The 26,927-nt window shown below is 39.8% G+C and overlaps 1 protein-coding gene and 1 pseudogene across 2 annotated transcripts; both read right to left on the bottom strand.

The window, feature by feature from the left end:
* Positions 1-4,833: 4,833 nt before the first annotated feature.
* adad1 (adenosine deaminase domain containing 1 (testis-specific)) lies at positions 4,834-26,571 on the bottom strand. Of its 2 annotated transcripts, none has more exons than XM_014408566.3 (13): positions 26,480-26,571; positions 24,217-24,390; positions 23,916-24,056; positions 23,197-23,367; positions 22,827-22,904; positions 19,200-19,325; positions 17,876-17,999; positions 14,811-14,981; positions 11,851-11,926; positions 11,601-11,757; positions 10,064-10,298; positions 5,516-5,648; positions 4,834-5,284 (listed from the first exon to the last, which is right to left on the bottom strand). In XM_014408566.3, the coding sequence occupies exons 2-13, from the start codon at positions 24,368-24,370 to the stop codon at positions 5,171-5,173; spliced, it is 1,680 nt and encodes a 559-aa protein (XP_014264052.2). In that variant the 5' UTR covers positions 24,371-24,390; positions 26,480-26,571; the 3' UTR covers positions 4,834-5,170. The 2 variants fall into 2 exon arrangements, with proteins under 2 accessions (XP_014264052.2, XP_014264053.2); XM_014408567.3 differs by having other exon boundaries at positions 26,399-26,540.
* On the bottom strand, positions 6,471-7,789 carry LOC143413273 (U4/U6.U5 tri-snRNP-associated protein 1 pseudogene; annotated as a pseudogene).
* Positions 26,572-26,927: the final 356 nt, after the last annotated feature.

Here is a 26,927-nt window from a genome sequence, read left to right as displayed (position 1 = left end):
AAATCTAGGGAATGCACTACTTTATAAGAATTATGAGAAAACGTTATAGGAAATGCACAAACCACCTATTCGTACGTGGTGAATGTGTAATTTTTAATGCACAACTCTCTGAAGCAGGTAGTCATTTACTGCTGTTATAATAACATATAGGGTTTGAGGTTTTGCCCATAAATGTTCCTTTTAACAAATGCTATGTGCTGCAGGCTTGTCAGCTGGACATTTTGGTAGAATCTCCCATTCTACCAAAACAGTGCTCTTCTGGATTGAGATCTAGTATGTGTAGATGATTTTTAAGTATGATGAACTCATTGTCCTGTTCAAAAAATCAGTTTGAGATGCTGTAACCCCTAATTTCCCTCGGGATGAATAAAGTATTCTGATTCTGATTCTGATCTGTGCTTTGTGCTATGGTGCATTATTCCTGCTGCCAGTAGACACCGTGTACTTTAAATTAGAGATGGCACGATACCACTTTTTTATGTCCGATACCGATATCATAAATTTGGATATCTGCCGATACCGATATGAATCCGATATAGTGTTTTTTAATCAACAAAACTGTTTTTTAAATATCTTGCTGCATTTTGTATAAGTTCATACTCAAGTTTAAAACAACAACTACACTAAAGCTATTCTGTTATACCTGTATGCAAAAAAAAATATTTCATAGTTCAGCAATACTGATCAATCTAATAAACTTAAACCTACACCATCCTCCCTATTCTGGTATTTTAAAGAGTACTTAGCATAAATATTAAGCAACCTAACTAATAGGGTTCCAACTCCCAGCAACAACAAAAATAAATAAATAAAAAAATAGGGAACCACCCCTCACGCTCCACCTCATGATGCTTAATCGACGTAATCAACCTTAATTTGATGCAGTGTGAAAAAAAATGCACAGAAATCAATTATTTTTCAAGAAATATTAAATAGATTCAACATCTTTCTTCAACAAAATTGCAGACTGCACAGATGGTACCTTCCCAAAGGAAAAAGTACTATAGCTTACTAGGGTATATATATTAGACTTAATAGTTACTATATACAGTAATTGACTTCTATTCATTTTACATCAAATTAAAACTTTGGGTGTCAGATAATTATTTATTAAAAGCTAGACATTTTAAATGAGAATAAGAAAGAAAAGTATGTCTTTGTGCCCCCTTTTCCCTGTTAATGCCCTATCGGCCCCCCTGGCTAAACTTTGCTAGATTCGCCCCTGCACAGTTACCAGCCGTCAGCTACGTAGAAAAAGATCCTGGAGTAGAAAGTAATATTAAATACATTCTAACAACAGCTGATCAAGCTTAAACGTGCTGCTGTTGTTCAGCCGCTGGTTTCCTCTTTCTGGTGCAAAGTGGGCCAAAAACAAACTAGAGAGATGGACTCGCGACAGAAAAGCCGATCAGCTGATCGTTAAGCAGTTTCATGATTGAAGTAGCAGCAGGAGAGGCAGTCGCTCCATATATCGCTTGTTAAGCTTAACGCAGGAATGCTTTACAAACATTCAGAGATGGACTTACACACTTGCTCTACTTCTCTCGGGATAACTTTGTCGGAGATGAAATGCCGGGTTGCTAGCGAAGCTCCAAATGCTATCCAGACCACCACAGGTCCCGCATGCCACAGCCGCTCTATCACGTGATGCATACTGCTCCGACGTGCTAACGTTCTGAGGTGAGTTACGGCGTGTTGCAAGTTTTGTGAGGTGCTTTCGTGATATTTAATGGATCGGATTACATTTTTTATTTTTCTCCGATATCCGATCCAGTAATTTAGGTCAGTATCGGACCGATACCGATACGTAATATCGGATCGGTCCATCTCTACTTTAAATATCTGCAAAGTGAGGATTAGCCTAATATGTGGAGGCAAATTGTTCCATAGATTAGGTTATATTTTACTAGCTCGCCCCTGTTCTTAAGTCTGGTCTTTGGAACATGGAGAAGTACCTGATCACCAGACAAATCTCAACAAATTTAGAAACATTAAAGCCGTTCAGCCTTTAATGTCATCAAAATACAAAAGACTTAATGAGTTGCTATCATTTCCTTTCAGGGGCAAATAGATTTGGGAACCATCAGCGTAGAAGTGGATGAGATGCCATATCTTTTTGGGACTGATCCTACAAGAACTAAATATAAAACGAAATGAATCGGACTCAGAATAGAACCTTGTGGTACTCCACTTGGGAGCAGTGCAGACGGAGCAGTTGAGCCACCAAAACTGACCCAAAAAAAACCTCTCTGACAAGTATGATCTACTTGAAAAGCTGTACTCAATGAGTTTATATATCTAATTATCAACATTTGTCTAAGTGGCCAATATTTGCCCATTATAGTGCTATGTGTTGCTACATATCCACAACCTTATAGATTTAATATTCAGTTATGACAACAAATCACTTACTAGGTTTATCTTGAACTTTGCTCTAAAGTCTTAGTGAAAGCTTGGTGATTTTTTATAAATAATTAAATAAAGAGCTATCCAACATGCACCTCAGCAATGATTTAGAATTTCAACAATTATGAAAAAAAAGAAGCTGAAAATTACTTTTACTTTGAGTGCTCGAGTAAGAAAGCACTATATAAAAACCAGCCCATTTACTATTATGTTATTGAATCAAATGTAGATCTTTCCTTTAAAGCGGCTTGATTGCTTAGCACAAAAACATGAGAGCCAAGCAATCTGAGGTTTTGGTCATATATCAGAACTAGCAAAACCACGCATGTCTGGTGCCATGTGCACCCATGATGTCCCACAGTAAGGGTAGACATAGAAGCTGGTGGTTGCCCTTACAAAACTGGCTTTGTGGTCAGTAACACCTTCTGTTTAGCTATTCCGTGCCTAATTCACAACCAGAAATTAAAAAAAAAAAAAAAAAAAGAAAAAAAAGAAAATGTTGGGTCTGCGCTTCCACAGGCCCCGCTGGTTTAGAAACTCATTCCCGTTAACAACAAGGAAGCAAGACGAACATCTTTAACCGTTTTTTACTTGCTAGCAAGTAAGATAAGGCACCATGTGTGTGTATGTGTGCACGTGTAGCCACGTGTGTGTATATACAGTAGGGCAAAAAAGTATTTAGTCAGCCACCGATTGTGCAAGTTCCCCCACCTAAAATGATGACAGAGGTCAGTAATTTGCACCACAGGTACACTTCAACTGTGAGAGACAGAATGTGAAAAAAAAAAAAAATCCATGAATCCACATGGTAGGATTTGTAAAGAATTTATTCGTAAATCAGGGTGGAAAATAAGTATTTGGTCAATAACAAAAATACAACTCAATACTTTGTAACATAACCTTTGTTGGCAATAACAGAGGTCAAACGTTTACTATAGGTCTTTACCAGGTTTGCACACTTTCAAATGCTTCTTACGGAACCACTCCTTTGTTGCCCGGGCGGTGTGTTTTGGATCATTGTCATGTTGGGAGACCTAGCCTCGTTTCATCTTCAAAGTTCTCACTGATGGAAGGAGGTTTTGGCTCAAAATCTCACGATACATGGCCCCATTCATTCTGTCCTTAACACGGATCAGTCGTCCTGTCCCCTTGGCAGAAAAACAGCCCCATAGCATGATGTTTCCACCCCCATGCTTCACAGTAGGTATGGTGTTCTTGGGATGCAACTCAGTATTCTTCTTCCTCCAAACACGACGAGTTGAGTTTATACCAAAAAGTTCTACTTTGGTTTCATCTGACCACATGACATTCTCCCAATCCTCTGCTGTATCATCCATGTGCTCTCTGGCAAACTTCAGACGGGCCTGGACATGCACTGGCTTCAGCAGCGGAACACGTCTGGCACTGCGGGATTTGATTCCCTGCCGTTGTAGTGTGTTACTGATGGTGACCTTTGTTACTTTGGTCCCAGCTCTCTGCAGGTCATTCACCAGGTCCCCCCGTGTGGTTCTGGGATCTTTGCTCACCGTTCTCATGATCATTTTGACCCCATGGGATGAGATCTTGCGTGGAGCCCCAGATCGAGGGAGATTATCAGTGGTCTTGTATGTCTTCCATTTTCTGATGATTGCTCCCACAGTTGATTTTTTCACACCAAGCTGCTTGCCTATTGTAGATTCACTCTTCCCAGTCTGGTGCAGGTCTACAATACTTTTCCTGGTGTCCTTCGAAAGCTCTTTGGTCTTGGCCATGGCGGAGTTTGGAGTCTGACTGTTTGAGGCTGTGGACAGGTGTCTTTTATACAGATGATGAGTTCAAAAAGGTGCCATTCATACCGGTAACGAGTGGGGGACAGAAAAGCTTCTTACAGAAGACGTTACAGGTCTGTGAGAGCCAGAGGTTTTCCTTGTTTGAGGTGACCAAATACTTATTTTCCACCCTAATTTACGAATAAATTCTTTACAAATCCTACCATGCGGATTCATGGATTTTTTTTTTCCACATTCTGTCTCTCACAGTTGAAGTGTACCTCTGGTGCAAATCCCTGACCTCTGTCATTTTAAGTGGGGGAACTTGCACAATCGGTGGCTGACTAAATACTTTTTTGCCCCACTGTATGTGTGTATGCATGTGTGAGAATGTGCATGTCTGTATGCATGTGAGTGCGTTTGTGTGAACTCCTGCCGACAAAAGGGTCCTAAAAGCAGGAAGCTTACTAAACAAGAAAAGAGAACCTTCACATAGGATGTCCCATAATAAAACACTACAGCCTCCCCCACCGTTCAACAGTCTGGGGAGGGGGTGAGAAACAAAGGAATGTCTTTGATCATGCTGCTTGAACTAAGACTTACAAATGTAAGTAACAATTTGACACCAACAGAAAATTCACCATAAAAAATACAAGTGGCAAAAAAAATAGATATGAGCTTTGGCTGACATACTTTTATTTTTTTCTGTCCTAAGCTCTATGGCCATTTCCATCACAAAAGATACAGTATATGAACCAGTGAAAATGTTAATAAAGAAAGAATGTACTTAATATACAGTACATGTATTAACTGAAAGAAGCAAAACTAAAGACCAGTTGTGGTGCAATATTCTATGTTGGGTGCTTTCAAATTATTTTCTACAAATCTTTAAACGTATTTTGAAAAAACAAATTCTGAAACCAACATGCAGCAAGTGGTGCAAATGAAAAGTAGGCTGAACGTTTTGAACACAACTGATTATTGATCAACATTCTTCTTTAATGTTGTAACATTATTCACATGCTGAAGTTATCACTAACCAAGACCTTGTCTTGCCAGGAACCAAAGCCCTTCTGCAACAGGTACGCCCGCAGCACATTCTTGGCTTCCTGGTATGGCTTTGCCATCATCTTCAGTGACCCAAAAAATATATAGTATGAATAACAGCTTGGGGTTCTTTTTAAAACAACAACTCAGCAAGTCAGGAAACGGTCATTTAAAAAAAGCAGAAAATACAATAAGCTTGTGTGGTGGTTATTTTAACGTGTTTAACAGCATTTGCTTTCTATTGGATCAGTGTACAGCAGTTTACATTGCTAAAATAAAGTTTCAGATTACACAGAAGAAGGTGCTGAGTTTACCTTGGCTTCTCTGTAGGTACTTGTGGCCAGCAGGTCCGTCCTCTGAGCCTCTTTGGCCACCAACCTGAAGCGGTGCATCATCGCTGCTTTGCACAGACGGCTTGCTAGGGCAGATCCACTCTTAAAGGGAGAGCTAAACACCAAATAAATAAATGAGTCTGAAACTCTAGTTATGATGTTCTAATACAGCCCGAGTTGAGTCAAAAAAGGATACTGCCTATAGTTCTCAATATATCTGGTAACATGTTAATTACATTTCCAAGTGGTCTAGTAAAAACCTTACAATAATCTGATCTTTCAATTAGTCATTTCTCGTATATTATTTAGGGTATACACCACCAGTCAAAGGTTTGGACACACATTCTCATTTAATGGTTTTTCTTTATTTTCATGACTATTTACATTGTAGATTCTCACTGAAGGCATTAAAACTACATATGAACACATGGAATTATGTAAAACAAAAAAAGCATAAAATAACTCAAAACATCCATCCATCCATTTTCTTCTGCTTATCCGGGGCCGGGTCTCAGGGGCAGCAGGCCAAGCAGAGAAGCCCAGACCTCCCTCTCCCCAGCCACCTCCTCCAGCTTATCTGGGGGAACACCAAAGTGTTCCCAGGCCAGCCGAGAGATATAATCTCTCCGGCGTGTCCTGGGTCTGCCCTGGGGCCTCCTCCCGGTGGGACATGCCCAGAAAACCTCGCCCAGGGGGCATCCTTGTCAGATGCCCAAACCACCTCAACTGGCTCCTTTCGATGTGGCGGAGCAATGGCTTTACTCTGAGCCCCTCCCAAATGGCCGAATCACCCTCTCTCTCTTTTTTTTCCCCTTCTGAATTGTACTGATTTTATTGAACAATTAAAAACACAACATTGCAGCTTCAAAAAACTAGGACATTAAATCATAGACATTAATTAAAAGATGTGTATATGTGTGGTGTATTTTATCTATGCACATGAATGTTTCTACGTTAATTATACACAATTATAATACACTTCTCCCCTCATGCTTATTTAGTAATTGTGTTTGCATTCATACTGTTTCCAAGCACAATAGATGGTGTTTTCTGGGATTTTTGCCTCTCCTGCAGTAAAGCCACAGTTCCCAGAGGGGTATCGCTGCTGCTCATCTTCTTCAGCAACGCCTCTACCTCCAGCTTTTTCATCCTCCTCTCGGTCTTCATTTTTCCAGACCCCTTTCCGTTGAATAGATGGAGAGCTGCCTAAAAGCTTCTTTTGGAGTGAGTTTCCGCCCAGACTCCTCCACGTACTCAATCTTGACGTCAGGCTTGCAGCCATCCTCCTTGAAGTCTTGCATGAAACCTCTGTATTCTTCTCTGCGGCTGTACTTGTCATCAAAGCCCATCTTGTCCTCAATGCACTAGTCACCATTGGGCAGGGCACCCTTTGGTGCTTTGACACGTGCTACTTTCTGCACTTGAGTGTCCAACAAACCCTTATTTTTGCACAGCAACAGTGCAGCAACGAGGCCAGAGTTGACGATGGGCTCCTCGTCCAAAATGGTGGCACAGGCTGTGGCAAAATCTGGTTGATTTTGCTCGTGATCCAGGTTAACTCCATCCAACATTCTCATCCATATCAAGAGTCTTAACCTCCAGCATCATCTTTTTCCTCCTCCTGTTCAAAGTCCATAATGTCTTCCTGGTCCTCTGTTGCCTGACAGTCCGCATGTTGGGATATCACCCAGGATTCTGCAAAACTCTGAGGTAGCATTAAAAAAAAAAAAAAAAGTTGTTCCTCTTGTCAGGATGGTCTTCGTTGTCATTTTTAACAAGGTTCTTAACCTGCTCTGCCACTTTCTCCCCAGAGTCTTTCAGGAGCTGCATTTGCTTCAGCTTCCTCTGCTTCTGCAGTTCCTGCTCTGCCTCATCCTCCTCAATTACAGCATGCTCAGGAGGGGTAAATTCCTCATTGTCGCTTATGTCCATTTCTGTCATCCTGATGTCGCCAGACAGCAGGTGGATTTCATGCGTCACCACCTTCTCCTCCTTCTTTACTTCTTGGTCTTCATCATTCTCCTGTTTGAGGCCTCGGCCACGTGTCCTGGAGCCAAAGTCAGAGCTGCAGGTGTCATTGAGGTGAAAGTCATCTGCAATGGATTTCTTCTCCTTCTTCCAGGTCTTCTTCACTCTATGATTTGTCTTTTTAAAGCCCACCATTTCCTGTGGTGTGTAGTACTCCGAGGTGATAGAAAGTGCAGGCATTTCCAAGGACTGGGTTCTCACCCTATCTCTAAGGGAGAGGCCAGCCATCCTTGGGAGGAAACCCATTTCCGCCGCTTGTAGTCGCGATGTCGTTCTTTCGGTCACTACCCACAGCTCGTGACCATAGGTGAGGGTAGAGGCGTAGATCGACCGGTAAATTGAGAGCTTTGCTTTTACGCTCAGCTCTCTCTTCACCACAACAGACCGGTATAGCGCCGCATCAATGCAGCCACTGCACCAATCCATCTGTCGATCTCCCGCTCCCTTTTCCCATCACTCGTGAACAAGACCCCGAGGTACTTAAACTCCTCCATTTGGGGCAGTCTCGTCCCTGACCCGGAGTGGGCACTCCACCTTTTTCCGGCTGAGGACCGTGGCCTCAGATTTGGAGGTGGTGATTCTCATTCCCACTGCTTCACACTCGGCTGCGAAGCGTTCCAAGGCGAACTGGAGGCCATCACCTGATGAAGCCAACAGGACCACATCATCTGTGAAAAGCAGAGATGAGATCCTGAGACCACCAAAGTGAAAGCCTTCCGCCACTTGGCTGCGCCTAGAAATTCTGTCCATAAAAATTATGAACAGAATCATTGACAAAGGGCAGCCCTGGCGGAGCCCATCACCCACCAGGAATGAGTCCAACTTATTGCCGGCTATGCAGAACAAGCTCTTGTAATGGTCGTATAAGGACTGAATGGCCCGTAGCAATGACACCCCATACTCCCGGAGCACCCCCCACAGGACCACCTGAGGGACACTGTCGAATGCCTTCTCCAAGTCCACAAAACACATGTAGACTCAAAACATGTTTTATATTTTAGATTCTTCAAAATAGCCATCCTTTGCTTTGATTACTGCTTTGCACACTCTTGGCATTCTCTTGATGAGCTTCATGAGGTAGTCAACTAAAATGGCTTTTCAACAGTCTTGAAGGAGTTCCCAGAGGTCACAAGAACTTGTTGGGCATTTTTGCCTTCACTCTGTGGTCCATCTGATGCCAAACCATCTCGATTGAGTTTAGGTCAGGTGACTATGGAGGCCAGGCCATCTGGTGCAGCACTCCATCACTCTCCTTCTTGGTCAAATAGCTCTTACACAGCCTGGCGGTGTGTTTGGAGTCATTTTCCTGTTGAAAAATAAATTATGGTACAACTAGTGTGACTTCAATTTTGAATAAATCCCCAACAGTGTCACTAGCAAAGCACCCCCACACATTGACACCTGTTCCAGCATGCTCCGCAGTGGGAACCATGCATTTGGAAACCATCCGTTCACCTTTTCTGCGTCGCACAAAGACACAGCGGTTGGACCCAAAGATCTCAAATTTGGGCTCATCAGACCAAAGCACAGATTTCACTGGTCCATGCGTTTCTTGGCCCAAACATATCTGTTATTACTTTTTCTTAGTAATGGTTTCTTAGCAGCATTTTTACTACAAAGACCTGATTCGTGCAGTCTCCTCTGAACAGTTGATGTAGAGATGTGTCTGCTACTGGCATTTATCTGGGCTCTCATCTGAGGTGCTGTGGTTTCTGAGGCTGGTGACGCGGATGAATTTATCCACAGCAGCAGAGGTGACTCTTGGTCTTCCTTTCCTGGGACAGTCCTCATGTTAGCTAGTTTCATCATAGCACTTGATGGTTTTTGCAGCTGCACTTGGGGACACATTCAAAGTTTTTGCAATTTTCCAGACTGACTAACCTTCAGTTCTTAAAGTAATGATGGATTGTATGGGCTCAAATTGTGGTCATAAATATGTTGTACCTGTAAATCAAATGCGTATTTAGCTGATTGGTTCTTGCCATAATATGAAATTATAACAGTTATCAAATAGGGCTGTTCACTTTGTACCAACCTGACTTCTGCCCAACACAACTGATGGTCCCAAACCCATTAAGACGGCAAGAAATTACACAAATTAATCCTGGCAAGGAAAACTTCTGAAGCGAAAACTATTTCAGGTGACCACATCATGAAGCTCACTAACAGGCCAAGGGTTTGCAGCACTGTCAACAAAACAAAGGGTGGCTACTTTCAGTAATCTAAAATATCACATATACTCAGAGTTATTCATGATTTCTTTCTTTGCTACACAATTCCATATATCTTGTTTTATATATTTGATGTCTATATCTACAATCTAGAAAGTAGCATAAATAGAGAAAAACCATTAAATGAGAAGATGTGTCCAAACTTTTCACTGGTAGCGTATTATTTTAAGATGCTTCATTTTAAAAGTATAACTAAAATAAAGCATATAAAAATAAGTATCAAACCCCAAAACCCCTCAATTCTCCCAACTTCCTATACAGTGATTCTTACTCCTCTATGGTCTTGCCCTCCAGACCATCCACAACCTCCAGGGAGCTGTCTCCCTCGCTCCAGTTGATACCGTAGGTCAGCTGGTTACCGCCTGCATGACTGGAAGCCGCAGATGGCACCAGGCTAATGTGAGGCCTCATCATGCAATAGAACATGGGCAGCTTGGAGGTGATGCCCTCTACACGCTGGCTGACAGACATCTCCATGCCACGAATTTCACTACAGTCAGAGTCACCTGCAAGGTTGATTTAAAGTTACAAGACACAGAATCATATGTAGTTTCCTTCAGTTAGTGGTATCATTTTTTTATGACTAATCTTGCTGCAATCTGCAATTGTGAAGGTGTTTGACTTTGTTTGCTGCAAATATAGAGTATAACTCATTTTGGAGTTTCCCCATCCCTTACAGACTGAATCAATGTGGTCAAAGTCATTATGATTATGAAAAAGGAGAGGAAGGAAGAAAATTATTACTTTACCTTTGTAAAAATAACTTGGAAACTTGAGGATACACTACTGTGACATAGTGATACATTGTCAAAAGGACAACTTGGGGAATCTGTCAACTGTTTTTCACCTGCCTAAAAGCAGGTGCATACATTGATCTTATGTAGGGTTACACAAAGTTACAGAAGGAATTGTATGAGTATGAAATGTAGAGCCATCAGTTTGTTTCTTTGCCACATACAGTGGAACCCCGACTTACGAATACCCGGTTTCACGAAAAATTCAAGCTACGAAGGCACTGAATGGCAATATTTCTGCCTGTGTTACGGCAAAATGCCAGAGTAACGAAATCCGCTGGCTCTGATTGGCTGAGCCTACAATGCCCACAATGCCTTCTGAATCGTGTGACAACCCCTTGGCTTCTGTACTTGAGCTTCGCTGTTCCACTTGAACGACGTATTGTTGTTCTAGTTAGCAATTAGCCTATCGTTCAGCATCGCCTCACTCAAAACGCGCAATGGGTGCTTCGACTTAGGAAACTTTTCGACTTACGAAAGACCCTCAGGAACGAATTAATTTCGTAAGTCGGGGTTCCACTGTACTTTTAAATGACAGCAGGTACTACACTAAGATCTGTCTTGGAAAAACAATTTGTCCTATCTTTTTATGATGTGAAGTACACCCTAATAGAGTCCTCCCAGCCCTGAAATGAAATGAATCTTTAAGATGCTTGCTCTATTCCATTTTAAATTGGGACTGTGTGAGAGACTAGTGCTTTGTAAAAACTTTGTGAAATGACAAAAGCACAAGAACTGTGTTCATATCACTATTAACGGCAAAAATGAAGACGTCTAGCATTCACCCACACTGTCTAACCCAGTGCCAACGTGGAGTGATTCTACTGGTGTATTTGGACTTGGTGGTGATGCACTTTTGCATAATGATAAAAAATAAATAAATAAAAATAAGAAAAAACAAAACAAAAAAAAACAGGGTCTCTCATTTGCTACCTTCTCATATTTTGGAAAAGGTAACAAATACAGGGTGATTCCCAACTACCCTTAAGGAGCATGACTGATTTTATTACTTGCCTATGAGGATGCTGTGGACATAGATGGGCTCGATAAAGTGGCTAAGCAAGGCTCCCTGGTATCCAAGGACCTGCCACTGAGTGATCTTGTCTGTTGTGGACATGCTGACAACTTTGGAGTTAGATTGATCAAGGAGTGATGAGAAAACCGAGAACACCTTTAAAAGAAAGTACACCTTTATACTTATGCATCAACACAGGTACAGGTGAATCATTTAGGTGTTCAGCAGATAAAAGAAATTAAACAACACCTTGCCCTCCACAGACAGGTGTAGGCTGATCTCGCTGTTAACTTGCCATGCTGACATGGAGAGTGGGTTCAGGCGCCTGCAAATTAAGCAGAAAGGTGAGAAAAATATTTCTGACCTTGAATAATATCTTTAGAGATATTATTTAGAGATATATCTTTCAAGATGTTATTCAAACTTCTATAACCCGAACTGTTTAAACTGAAGTTCTAATTAATTTAACTCTTTACCAACATCACTCACAGATAGCTGACATCAGGTTCTTCATGGACCACGTTTCAGCCGCATTCCAAAAACCAATGCAAGCTGCACTCACACACTCTGGTATTATCTTGGGTGCCTTTTGTTATGCTAACCTATGCTTCCTAGTGTCCTCTCTTGTGACTTAATGACATCCGTTTATCTCACAAGTAACTAATATCCAGTCTTTAAGTCTGACGTCATTAGCCCTGTGTGGGCCCAAACTTCGCTGCAGGTCCCTAAGTCACACGATCACTGCGGCATCACAGAGTTAAAAACTGTCTAAATCCTTTCATCTGTAATAAAATGATCAGCGTTGCTGCTCTACCAGGTGTAACAATTACATTTAACATCCAGGCATCCATGAAAACCAAATTTATGAAATTTAATGGAGTTAGAAGTTAGCAGGACGTTAGCTTGCTAGATTCCATCTAAATATAATATACCATGTTCTCACTGAGGGATTTCCGAATCAAATTAAGATGTACAGCTCTGCTATCATTTCCGACATAAATGAAGACAGGAAAGTAGACAGCAGTGACGTTTGTAGGGTTATATAATGATATGCTACGTGATCGCTAGCGACACAGCTATGTTAGCATAATATAAACAGTGAAGCTGAAGGATGAATGCCAAATTTTTTCCACTCCATAAAAGTTAACGTGATGGTTGCTGAAGGTTCGGGACAAATGCAGTCACATGGCAGGATGCTGACCACACCGAACAGACCGAACTTCAGTCGGGAGAACAACTGAGATAATCCATCCATAATACAAGGTTAGTTATTAATATACTGCTGCATGGGCTGGTCTGTAGTTACATCGTAAGGTTTTAAAAAGTGAGCTTTAAAATGATTAGCGGTAATAAAAACAGAGAGGCCGACAGTGATCGGTGACTGTTTTTAGGGGCTTGTTGAGATCAAAAAGAACAAGATACAAAGCATGAAAACGTAAAAAACACAAAAGCCTTATTAAACGTGGAGTAGTTTGGGCACGGAAGCAGGATTCATCACGTCATCACTTAAAGACTGGATTGTTTAAAACTGATTTATCAGTATATGGTATGATATCAAGGTATGTCAGCTTCACATTTCTCTCTTTTATAATTTTGCCAGTGTAAACTAAGAAGCAAGAATTAGAGTGAGTGAGGAAAGTGAGCAGACATGTTACCATAATGAAAAGCACCCCCGAAATTTGCTTTGCTCATCTTTGTTTTGCGTTTTGGTGGGTGGAGAGGCATAAATATGTGGGAGGTTCAATCAAATGTGGTAACACGAAGTGAGTTTCAGGTATTTTAGTGGAAAATGTGTGTTAGACTTTGAGCTAAGCATACATGTCTCAGAGCTGTACTGCTTTTGCTGCATCAATCTGCTGCCAACTGCACTGTCAATAGCACAAATTGATAAAAAACTGGGATTTGATCATCATCCAACCTCATACAGATACATGTTAATGTGCTTTAACTAGAAACACTCAGTCAACTATTAAAGTTCATGCCTTTTTTTTTTAGCATTTTCTGCTCAGCACTGTTGAAGAAATAGATCCAAGTCTTGTTTTCTGACAGTTTACCGGGATGGTGCATGTGCATAAAGATTCTGGTATTCGGGGAGTTTAACAACCCAGAACCACATACATTTATGAAAAAGCACAATAGGATAGTAGGGGAGTACAATCAGTGGGGATATGTTAACAGCGAGCGCACTACCCACTAACATTTGTCTCCATTCATCCACATTAAACAAAAACAAATAGTAATACATCAAGAAGCAATAAATGTGGGGTGACAAGAGCAAAAACTTGATTGATGTGACGTGATTGGGTTTTTTTTTTTTTTTTTACCTCTTAAAATAATTTTCACCTGTGGACTGATCAAAATGTATTATTACTCTATAACCATTTAAGACAGAGGTGTCCAACTCTAGGCCTCAAGAGAGGGTGTCCTGGAGTTTTTAAAATGTGTCCTTGATCCAACACAGCTGATTTAAATGGCTAAATTACCTCCTCAACATGTCTTGAAGTTCTCCAGGGGCCTGGTAATGAAATAATCATTGATTCAGGTGTGTTGACCCAGCATAATATCTAAAATCCGCAGAACACCAGTCCCTAAGGCCTGGAGTTGGACACTTCTGATTTAAGATTTATGAAAATAAGTTCTTGCCTGTGAGTTTTCAGAAATGGTTCATGTGAACAGATTCTTATCTACATCATCAAAATAATGTTATATATAATAAACTTTATTTTTTTAGTCACGTTTCAAAACTAAACTCTGCCTCCTAAGTATAACAAATCTTTTAGTATGAGATTTCCATACAGCCATTAGACTTGGGCCGTATATGTTCCTCTTTCAGTCCATTAAATCACTGCTATTATCAGGACCAGGTCAAATATGACATAACTGCAGCCTCTGGCTGGAAAAGCACTGCACCTGACACAGTGTTAATTATGTATTGGTATTTTTCCTATATTAAACTGAGTATGAGTAAACTGCTAAACTGAGTGAGATGAGTAAGCCAATATTAAAAAGGTCATTATTATGCCAGAGCCTGTGTAAACCATTTCAGGTTCATGCTGTGTGTTTCAGTCATTACTACAAAGATGGGTAAGAAGCAAAAAAAATCTGCTAAAATGTAGGTAACATATTTTTGTTCACCTGTTTTCAAAAGCGAGAGAGAAGAGGCGTTAAAGGAAATGAACTTCTGTGGGGTTAAGCTGATAAGCACTTACAGTTTGGAAGGGATCTGCGCAGCACCCTTTGGCAGTTGGTTGACATAGAGGTGAAGAGTTATACCACTCTTCAGGCTGAGGAAGCTGCTGCTGCTGCTTTGCTGGAAGATTGACTTCTGAGTGAGATTTGCATTTTTGCTGAAAAACATCAGCAGGTGCCGGTACAGGAACCTGCCAACAAGGAGATATTACTTATTCTGTGCAAAGTGGCCATAGATCTATGTAGTAACATTTTTTAAAAGTGAAAATCTGCAATATCACTAAATCTTGAAGTTAAAGCTACTATACTGACCCATTTGAGCATAATGTGAGGTTTGCTGCAGTTAGCTTACTTTAAGGTCTCCAAAAGACAAAGAAATACACAAGCAACATGTTTGCCCGCAGACCTCAAAACATTGCTTTCAGAGATCTCTTAACATTTAAACAGGAAATAAAGCCAGCCATTGTCAGACACATTTGCACATAAGCTCTTTATACATGATAGTCATTAATCTCTATATATTCAGACATGATAACGATTTCAAATTAAAAGTCTGCTAGAATTTTAGTGGACAAAACATATTAACTGAAAACATTTGCAATCAGCCTATACCAAAGTAGGTCAGGACACACAAATGAAACCTTAAAAAAGGGAATGATTATATTTGATTGTATTAATGAACATGATTAACCCTTTAAGACCTACCATAGAACCAAGTCTGCCAGAGCTTATCGTTATATTTTACATGCTGCAGTCCCATTTCTGGGAGCATTTCAATTGCTATACATCAATACAACCATTATAGCCCACATTTTAATAATATGTATGCATTAAGTCCATAGCAACTACATAAATTACAAAAAAGTGCAATACACTACAAAAAAATCGAAAATTGTTTTGTTTTTTTGTGTCTTTTTACATATATTTCTAGTTAGAGAAATTTAAGATTTATCCCTCAAAACTGTAAGCACAAAATAGTTTCCAACAAGAGGAAATTTATTTTGAGTGTCTTCATAGTTTTATTTTTGAGATACACCGATTTTTTATATACTGCAGGAAAAACGAAAATAAATATTATAATGCAAATTTGCAAAAAAAAAACCCCCCAAAAAAAAAACCCAGCATGTGCACCAAAATAAACTATTTCCAGCAGTGCAATTTGAGTTCTAAGCATCACAGAAACTATTCAGAAAAGCATGAAGTCAAACATGACTTATAAAAACACCAGTATAGGCTTATAAGGCCCCGAAGGTAAAAAATAAAATTTTCTACGAAAATGACGTCACTTCCGGTTTCGGGCAAGTAGTGGCGGCCATGTGATAGTTCGCCCTGACGTCTATTCCAACATAGGAAGTGTTATGAACAGCTGATCGGATCGGCAAAGCCTGTTTCTGGAGCTTGTTGCTGCAAGTGCTTTTTATGCAATTTTTGCAAAGCTGCATGTGGAAGGAAACCGTGACTTAGGACAAGCTGATGGCATAAGATGTAAGTACAACTCCTCCGGTTTCATATGCAAAAAAAATTATTGTGCTAGCTTACGTGGTTCCGGTTCTATAGTGCTTTAAAACTAGTTACGCAAAACTGAGCGTGCCCACTCCGACCGGCTTTAAAGGGTTAATGACCTTCCATGAATCGCTACTTTATCGTGGTGGAGCAAAGTCCCAGGGATCCCAGGGGCTATGTTATCTTACCTATCAGCGGGTCTCCCATGGCAAATCCTGGGTGAGGGATTAGACAAAGAGTGATTCAAAAAAACCCCAGGAGGAGAAGACCCAGGGAAGAGTTCACTCAGGGTTACAGATCTGGGGAGGGTGCCAGAGGGTGAGCGACTGGTGGCCGGGCCTTAGACCATGGGGCCGGGTCGGGTGCAGCCTGAAAAAGGGACATGGGCCCCCCTCCTGTAGGCCCACCACTTGCAGGAGGCGCTGTAGGGGTGGATGTCCAAAACTAGCGACCAGGACATGGAAATTAGCGTTCTCCGAAGGGTGACTGGCCTCTCCCTTAGAGAGAGGAGTTCAGCCATCCAGGAGGGGCTCAGAGTAGAGCCGCTACTCCTCCACATCAAAAGGAGCCAGTTGAAGAAGTTAAATTGGCTCCAAGGAATGCTTGGTGTTACCCCAGACAAGAATGAGGAGGTGGGTGTGGAGGAGGAGGTCTGGGCTTCTCTGCTTAGGCTGCAGCCCGTGACCTGGCTTCAGCTAATTAGAAGAAGACTGATGTATGGATGGATGTATTAACGAACATCATCTACAATCTACACGCACATTGTAAGTTGGGGACCAAAAGTATACTCTGGATTTGCTGGTTGAACAGTATAAGATAGTGTAAAACACTTTTGGGCTTTTTATTTTTTTTAATAAAGTTAGTTTTTTATTAAACAGCAAAAAAGAGGTAAAGACAAGTGAAGTGAGCTAAGAGATTAGCTCTGGTATTATTGACTTGCATCTGTGTCTAAATAACCATCATTGATAAATAGGAAAATGGTAAATGGACTGGTTCTTATATAGCGCTTTTCTACTCTGAGCCCTCAAAGTGCTTTATACATTACGACATTTTAAGAACACGAGAGTTAAGTGTACATGTATCCACTTAAACTGCTGTGTTGTACTGAGGTTAGAATGAATCATCTTTGGTTTAGTATGTTCCATTAGACAAACAATTACCGTTAGAGGTCTATTTATATCTACAAAAACCACAAGGTAAATGAAAAATATTTTTAACCAGAGTCTATAGCTGTAAAATATTAGATTTAGATAAACAGTGTGCAAAATATTTATTGGAGTAAAACAATCGATTACCACTGTTGAGAAAATGTTACAAATTATGATATTGATATTGTTGACATCACTCAGCCACGACATAATATCACAAGTAATTAGTGATTATATTATATTTTATTACATTGCAATGCATATAATATAACATTACAACATATAACTAATGGGTATTTTAAAAATCAGGTTTCAAATTTGCATGGGAAAAAAAATACTGCTTTCATTTTTCCATCATGGTATAAAGTGGAGAAAACCATTTGCTATAACGTGACATGACACATAAAAAAATATGGGTCATGGTTGCAACAAACCTCATAAGAGATCTTCTTGCTGTGACAACTGCGTGTGAATCATGCACAATCCTCCCGTTCGATGAGATACTCTCTTTTGTATTAAAATTACCAGTCCCAAGAGCAACCACTTCATATCCATTGGCTAGAGAAAGACAAAAGTGTGAGGAGAGGTAAATACAACATATTTACCTGATAGCCACTCAACATATCATTCTATAACATTTATATAACTCATGTCTGTTTCAGTTTCCTTAACAAAAGTATTGTTGTTCTATCTATAGCTACAGTTTTTTATCCATGAGAGAATTTTGTGCGACTCACCATTAAATAAGGAATTAAATTTTTAAAAAAGTACTCCAGGCCTGCCAAAAACAGCTCACTGAGCAGGTTTTTCCTTTCCTATTGATTGTTAAAGTTCAGCTGGATTTTGAGGTATGCTTTGGGTTACTGCTGTGTTATAAAAACAGTCATTGGCTGTCACACAGCACTAAGGCATAACATGACATGACCAGACCTATACCAATCAGCTGAAAATTCCAGTTTGGTGGGGAGAGTAAAGACAGCAGCATTAATTGAAGCAAACACTGCATTTTTTTTTCTTCACGCATACAGCTGTTATTTTCTGTGTATCTTATCTGCATATAGTACCTGTTTCCAAAGGACTCTGACAGAAGATGTCTCTTTGCTTACTTTACACACTGGAATTCTTTCAAAATATATTTTGGCTTTTACTCTGTCATCTTAAAGAAGAAATTCCAAGCTGGATGATTTTGATAACTTCCGTGCTCTTAAAGACCTCGGTCTGAGGAGCTTGAGATAATTAAGAATTTATCAGTACCTGATAAATGCTACCAGCTGACAGCTGTTCAAAAGTTAAATGAACAATATTTGTCTTCCCACTAAAGAAAAAAAAACAAACAAAACATTTCCGTACAATAAACTACATGCTTTATCTCCCATCCCTGTACAGATTCTTCAGTCAATACAGTTTTTGTCTAACCTGTCAAGTTCTTTTTTCTCTAGGACGATGTCAGGAAGTGTCTTTGGCTCTAACATTTGTACGCTATACAGTAAATCAAAGCTATTGTATTTCAATGAATTGTTTTTGTGCAAAATCCAGCACTTAAAACTACACTATACTAAAAGTAATGTTGTACAATAATCTTAGAAATTAGATAACAGCAGTTGCTTATAGGACTAATTTACACTGCAAGGAATTAAAAACAAAACAAAACTGTTGTCACTATATTCAAGATGAAGATTTAAATCAAGCATTCTAAAATCTTTTTTCCACTAACAGACTGGTTACCATCTATCGTTCTTACTTTGAGGTCTCACTTACAAGTCTGAAGAATGAATGCTGCTGTGGTGACTGCACATCCGGAGAACTCTGGGTGACTATTCATCAGTTTCGTGAGCTGATCCCTGACAGCATGTGGAATCTGCAGATTGACAAATGGCTTCCTTTCTGTACAACAGGTGAGATAAAGAAAACGACAGGTTTTCAACTTATTCATTTGTCAGTTCATTGTCTTTCCACGTGTCAGTGCAAACAACAGCCATCTCAAGGCTCTTCACATTTTAACATATACAGTGGGGCAAAAAAGTATTTAGTCAGCCACCGATTGTGCAAGTTCCCCCACCTAAAATGATGACAGAGGTCAGTAATTTGCACCACAGGTACACTTCAACTGTGAGAGACAGAATGTGAAAAAAAAATCCATGAATCCACATGGTAGGATTTGTAAAGAATTTATTCGTAAATCAGGGTGGAAAATAAGTATTTGGTCAATAACAAAAATACAACTCAATACTTTGTAACATAACCTTTGTTGGCAATAACAGAGGTCAAACGTTTACTATAGGTCTTTACCAGGTTTGCACACACAGTAGCTGGTATTTTGGCCCATTCCTCCATGCAGATCTTCTCGAGAGCAGTGATGTTTTGGGGCTGTCGCCAAGCAACACGGACTTTCAACTCCTGCCACAGATTTTCTATGGGGTTGAGGTCTGGAGACTGGCTAGGCCACTCCAGGACTTTCAAATGCTTCTTACGGAGCCACTCCTTTGTTGCCCGGGCGGTGTGTTTTGGATCATTGTCATGTTGGGAGACCCAGCCTCGTTTCATCTTCAAAGTTCTCACTGATGGAAGGAGGTTTTGGCTCAAAATCTCACGATACATGGCCCCATTCATTCTGTCCTTAACACGGATCAGTCGTCCTGTCCCCTTGGCAGAAAAACAGCCCCATAGCATGATGTTTCCACCCCCATGCTTCACAGTAGGTATGGTGTTCTTGGGATGCAACTCAGTATTCTTCTTCCTCCAAACACGACGAGTTGAGTTTATACCAAAAAGTTCTACTTTGGTTTCATCTGACCACATGATCATGTATCATCCATGTGCTCTCTGGCAAACTTCAGACGGGGCTGGACATGCACTGGCTTCAGCAGCGGAACACGTCTGGCACTGCGGGATTTGATTCCCTGCCGTTGTAGTGTGTTACTGATGGTGACCTTTGTTACTTTGGTCCCAGCTCTCTGCAGGTCATTCACCAGGTCCCCCCGTGTGGTTCTGGGATCTTTGCTCACCATTCTCATGATCATTTTGACCCCACGGGATGAGATCTTGCATGGAGCCCCAGATCGAGGGAGATTATCAGTGGTCTTGTATGTCTTCCATTTTCTGATGATTGCTCCCACAGTTGAATTTTTCACACCAAGCTGCTTGCCTATTGTAGATTCACTCTTCCCAGTCTGGTGCAGGGCTACAATACTTTTCCTGGTGTCCTTCGAAAGCTCTTTGGTCTTGGCCATGGCGGAGTTTGGAGTCTGAGGCTGTGGACAGGTGTCTTTTATACAGATGATGAGTTCAAAAAGGTGCCATTCATACAGGTAACGAGTGGGGGACAGAAAAGCTTCTTACAGAAGACGTTACAGGTCTGTGAGAGCCAGAGATTTTCCTTGTTTGAGGTGACCAAATACTTATTTTCCACCCTAATTTACGAATAAATTCTTTACAAATCCTACCATGTGAATTCATGGATTTTTTTTCACATTCTGTCTCTCACAGTTGAAGTGTACCTCTGGTGCAAATTACTGACCTCTGTCATCATTTTAAGTGGGGGAACTTGCACAATCGGTGGCTGACTAAATACTTTTTTGCCCCACTGTAAGCTCTAAAATGTTAGATACTGCCCGAGCAACCACTTGATAACAAAGGGAAGAAAGAATTCCCTTTTAACCGGAAGAGACCTCTAACAGGACACGGCTCAGTAAAGAGCATAAAGTGGCTAAAAATAATAAACAGGACAAAACACAAACTATGAAAGAAAGAAAAAAAGTGCATCACAGGAGGTCCACCAGCAGCCTGAACTTGTAGCAGCTTAATGAATACAAACACAGCATTTTCGAGCCATCATCATATCAGTGAGAGGTTCTCTAACTATAAGATGGACTAGCTTGGTAAGCTGCTTAAAACCCAGAGGGAATAAGTACTTGATGCCTCCTATGGAGATGTAGAGGAACTTTCACTAACATCTGTTTCAGCTCAGCTAAAACAAGGACAGACATAGGAAATCTTCAATAACGCCTGTACTCATTTGTTAGATTTTTACTTAAGTTCATTATTGTATCCAGATTTGTATTCATAAAAACTCTTTTAAAGATACCTTTTCCATTTTTATTTAAATGTACTCAAATTTGTGTGTACATTGTGACTTGTTGAGCTATTTTGCCTTTTCATTTAGTATTTTCTTTGTTGACCTATGATATTTTGTCATTGGTTGTATTTACTACTTTGACACACTAATTTCCCTACTTTGGTAGTTAATTAAAAAGTACAGCTTATCCAATCTCATCTTATGCAAGGCTAGCTCATGGTTGTGTGCCGCTGAGCTAGCCTGACTATTAGCCTCTTCTTTTTCCTGTAGCTTTCTTAAGCTTCTTCTTCTATTTTCAATTTAAATGTACTCCTTTTGTATAATATTTAACTCACTCAGCTATTTGTCTTGTCATATTGCATTCTCTTTATTGACCTACGATATTTTATTTAAGCTATCTTGTCACATGTTGTGTTTACATTTATGGCTGTTGTCAAAGTAATTTCCCTACTTCGTTGATAAATAAGGTAGAGGTTATCTAATCAGATCTTGAGGGATTGTTCAGGGACAGACGTTCCAGTAGTGAGTAGTGTTATCAAAAGGGAAACATGAAGTAATTGTGAAAGTAGACAGTGTGTTTGTCCCCCAAATTGAAACCAAGGACTTGTTCAAAAGGACCTGCTCTCATTACAAAGTATTTAAATAACCAAGATATGACTAGATAAGTAAAATGAATCATATGACTAAATTTGTCTCTGACCTTCAAATTAAACATTGCTGTTGTATTTTAGCAGACAAAATCTATAAGGCAGGAATGATATCGCATAAATGACATGCATGCATCAGCAGTGTACACCCAATCCAGCTCGCCAGTCTATTGCAGGGCTCACACAGAGGCAGAAAACCATACACAAACACAATCACACCCTAAGGCCAATTAAGAATTGCCAGTTAAACTAAGACACACGTCTTTGGACAGTGGGAAGAATCAGGGCACCCAGAGAGAACACCCAAGCATGGGGAGAACATGTAAACTCTACATACAAAGGCCCCAGCTGGCCGGACGACTGCCCTGACTATATCTATACCTATCCTAAGTCATAATGTATATCCCTAACTCTATCCAACATAATCATCCTTAACACTTAGCCAGACCAATGTGATGGCAATGCCAAAGACAAAAAAAAAGGTTATTGCACTTTTAAAAAATAAAATGTCAGTGGTCTCAAATCAAATTATGCAACAATAAAATATGGTCTGTGTGCTACGTATACAGATGTGTTCAAAATATTACTGTTAGTGTCATTTACTACAAAATATGCAAACAGAGAGGTAACAAGTCAGTCAAAGAATATAAAATCCAGAATTACCGAGCATGGCTCTATGAGCATGGCTATCAGAAATGGCGGGCTCCTCTTTTACTGGCAAAGGTGCAGGGACATCCAAGGCTAAAGCAGGCAAAGAAGTGAATGAAATGTAAAATGTTTAAATGTGCATTTTTAATGTTGCCAAATTAATTGTCAAAAATCGGTGGTAAGACTGGCTCGAAGAACATTTACAGCCTTACATTTACTTAATGTACAATAAAAATAAATAAATAAATGTAGCAAAAAGCTGTGTTAAATGGTGTATCCAATATTAACAACAACCGCAACAACCAACATCATAAATACTGTAAAAAAGTAACATGTGCATCTCAGAGTCTGCAGAACAAACACTTTATTTTCATCAAATACTAACATGATGCTTCAGGAAGTGCAGATTTCAGACTCTCCAGGGTGGGCTGGAGATCCTGAAAAGCAAGCTCCGCTGCATTCAGACGAGCCTCCTTCTTTGTTACTCCTATACCAGTCTTGTACTGTACTCCATCGATCACAGCGCAAAAGGCAAAATAAAGCCCTGTTGTACTGGCTAATAAAGAAAAAACAGGAAAAAGTCATGAATTTTACTACAATCATACCCCAACATCTGGCTGACATCTTCTCTGTCAGCCACTGTGCATAACAAGAAGTCACAATTTGTGAAGATCCTTCAGTTTGTATCCAGTCTGAAATGACATCAGCCTTTAATGACTTAGCCTCTGGCACAATACCTTAATTTCTTGAACAACAGTTTTTTTTCTCTTTCTTTGTATAAAGGGGTAAATAACAAAAGGAAAAAAAATCTAGCATAGACCTGATCTTGTGATTGCATTATAAATAAAAAAATAAACTGCATTATTCTAATGTATTTCCAAGTTCACTTCTTACTTGAAAGACCTTAAAACATTGCTGCTTTTACCTCAAAGATAAAAACAGTAATATATAATGATAGAATACAGCTATGTATTCTATCATTATAAACAACGCCATGTGGCATTGTAAAGCTGTCTGAATAGATTACGTGAAGACGTCTTCATAGATGTTGTTAAAGATTTTAGATCTGTATTTGAATGGCACCAGCATGCTCGGAAGATTTACCTGGGGCTACTGTCTCCTTCATTTCCAGATGGAACTGCAAAGTCTGGGCAAGCTGATGGAGCAAAGATATAGCATTTGTCTCTCCATTCCTGTATCTGGCAATCAGTGTTTTAGGAGAGACTTTTGGTCTTCCATCATGACCTTAGTAGGGAAAACACGAAAAAGCAGATTCAAATTTTAAACCCATATAGATTCTATTTGGAGGCCTGCAACAGAAACCACAACTTAAAGGGGCTGAAACATTGATTATCTGGAGCACTGTGGGAGCTGTATCTGGAGTAGATTAACTTCTCAAACCTACCAGGTTTAAAAGTGCTTTTCACTTGCTGATCAAAACCTATATTCATGTTAGATGGTGATCGGGTTGGTCCTGATGTCGTTGGCAAATTCTTCTTGAGAATTTGTTCAATACAAGTTCCTCTGGAACCCCCAAATGATCCACCAGTTCGATACATCCTGCCAAATTTCACCAGTTCTGAAAAGAGGAGAACAGCACTGTTTGACTTAAAGCCATGTCTTATCAACCACATTTATCTGAATAAATAAAGTTTAAAGGGTTCCCTTATAGCAGGGGTCTCAAACTCCAGTCCTCGAGGGCTGGTGTCCTGAAACTTTTCCATGTGTCCCTGTTGCAACACACCTGAATAGAATTAGTAGGTCACTAGCAAGACTCTATAGAACTTGACTGCATGCTGAGGTGGTAATTCAGCCACTTGATTCATGTTACAGCATCTCATGAGTGAATGAACATGGTGGAATAAAAATACTTTTAGAAGTACATTTTTCCAAACACTTACATTTACTTAAATTTACTTGAGTAGGGTTTGAGGTTGCCAGATAAGCATGAAGTAAAGTTCTATACCCTTGCTAATGACCTACTAATTTTATTCAGGTGTGTTGTGGTGTTCAGGACACGGGTCCTTGAGGACTGGAGTTTGAGACACCTGCTTTAAAGGTTTGAAATGCAGAAAGTTCCCAGTTTTTAGGCACTTTGCTACCAGCAGCCTGTTACAAAAGCTCACGGTTTGTTTCTTTTTGTTTTGGTTGAAACTATGGACAATTTCAAAGAGCTGACAACAGTTTGACAAACATACAATAGTTTTACACCTACAAGGTGATTTTCAAAGAGCTATTAACTGAAAACTTGGAATGGCAAACTTGACATCTTTTGGCATGAAATGTACTTTCTTCTAGGGAAGAAAAAAAATGCCCAAAGTACACAAGTGGAGGCCAAAAGTGAACTACAGCAGATGTACAGTATCTGAAAGTCATGTCCCCCCCCCAAAAAAAGAGAGGAAAAAGTCCAGCAAAAACCTGATACCGACTGGAACTGTCAGTAACACAAAACACATCTTATGAAGTGATGAATTCAAATGTAAAATTTTTGGTTCAAATTGTGATTGATCTGATAAAACGTGTTGGAGGCTCTGTCATGGTTTGAGACTGCATCTAAGTCAGTGATGTTGGTGATCTTTTCAAAATGATCAGAATTATGAATGCAGATCAGTTTTTTTAGATTTGGATACACAATCACCAAAGCATCTGATTCACAACGGCTATATTTTTCAGCAAGACAATGATCCCAAACACACTACAAGTACAGCAAAATGATACCTGGATAGGAAAAAAAAAAAAACACAATAGAACACCCAGAGACATGGATTGGCCTCCCCAGAACCCACGCTTCAACATTACTAAAGCAGTGTGGGAGAGCACAAGAAAGGGCAGCGAACTGACATGACATGAATGACATTTAAGAAACCTGGAGATCTATTTCTTTAGACTACCGAAAAATTTTTTATTTTTATTTATATATATATATATATATATATATATATATATATATATATATGAGAAAGCTTACCAAATACAGTTCAGACTGTCCTGATTTTCAGAATGGTGGTACAAACTATTTGTTGCCTTAAACACTCTAAAGAGATATGTTTGCACATATTTCACTTTAAAAAAAAATATAGGGCTTTTTAACTTTATGCATTATGTGTTTTAATTTTTGCTCTTTTGTTTTATCTATTGTTCTTAACTTATTTACTGCACAGCACTTTGGTCCTGTGCTGGCTATTTTAAAGTGCTTTATAAATAAAGTTGGATTGGAAATTTCAATAAATCGCTCCATTCTTTCTCCTTGCAAAATATAACTCAAGTATTTAAAGATAGGCCAAGCGTGGGCTAACTGCTAAAATGCAATTTTGCTAATTGCTAACATTATTTTTTTTTTCTTTAGAAAATAATTTTAGCGCTTTATCTTTAACAATAGATACAGAAAATTCTTTACGTTCAAAAAGAAAATAGCTTAACGGTTAAGGCCCTTAACTTGAGGGTCACTGTCGCTTTAACATTTGAGATTTAACTAGCTAGCTAGCGTGCTTTAGGTCAGAGTTCTGAACAAAGTCACTAATCTTTACATCTTCGCTTTAAAACAAACCTAGCCAAGAAAACTCGCTAGGCCCGCTACATTTACCCACCTGATATACTGTGTACATTAAGCTTTGAGTTTTGAATTATATATGTAAATGTGACTACAAAAAGGGGCAAACACGTTTTACCTGTGCTGACAACTTTGGACGTAGTGGTCGCCGTCAACGTGTGAACGTTCTTGCTTGAATGTGGGCGTTGACGGTTGATCAGGTGACACACGCTGTTTGGAAAATGAATGATGACGTTAGCTGTAAGTTTAGGTGCTACGTTTTTGGGAGGTTTAATACACATTGTAACTTAAGATCGATGTTTGAGGTAAAAAAGTGGCACATTATTTATTTAATTTGGAAAATAATTTTACTTTTGTACCCTTTGTACTGGACAGCAAGTGTCCATATTTCAGGAAGCAGAGGGAAGGGGGTGAAGCAGTAAAACTGTGAAAGGTGGAGTCAAACCTGGAGCTGTCAGGAGATGAGGTGGACAAAGGTCAGACATTAGAAACAGGAACTTTCACCTCCCTTTCACCCATAGGGAAATAACTCACTTCCCTATGGGCCTCATCCAACCCATCACCTG

This window comes from Maylandia zebra, linkage group LG2, assembly GCF_041146795.1.
Source record: "Maylandia zebra isolate NMK-2024a linkage group LG2, Mzebra_GT3a, whole genome shotgun sequence".
In the NCBI taxonomy this organism is placed as follows: Eukaryota; Metazoa; Chordata; class Actinopteri; order Cichliformes; family Cichlidae; genus Maylandia; species Maylandia zebra.
This window is presented reverse-complemented; position numbering and strand designations above follow the sequence as displayed.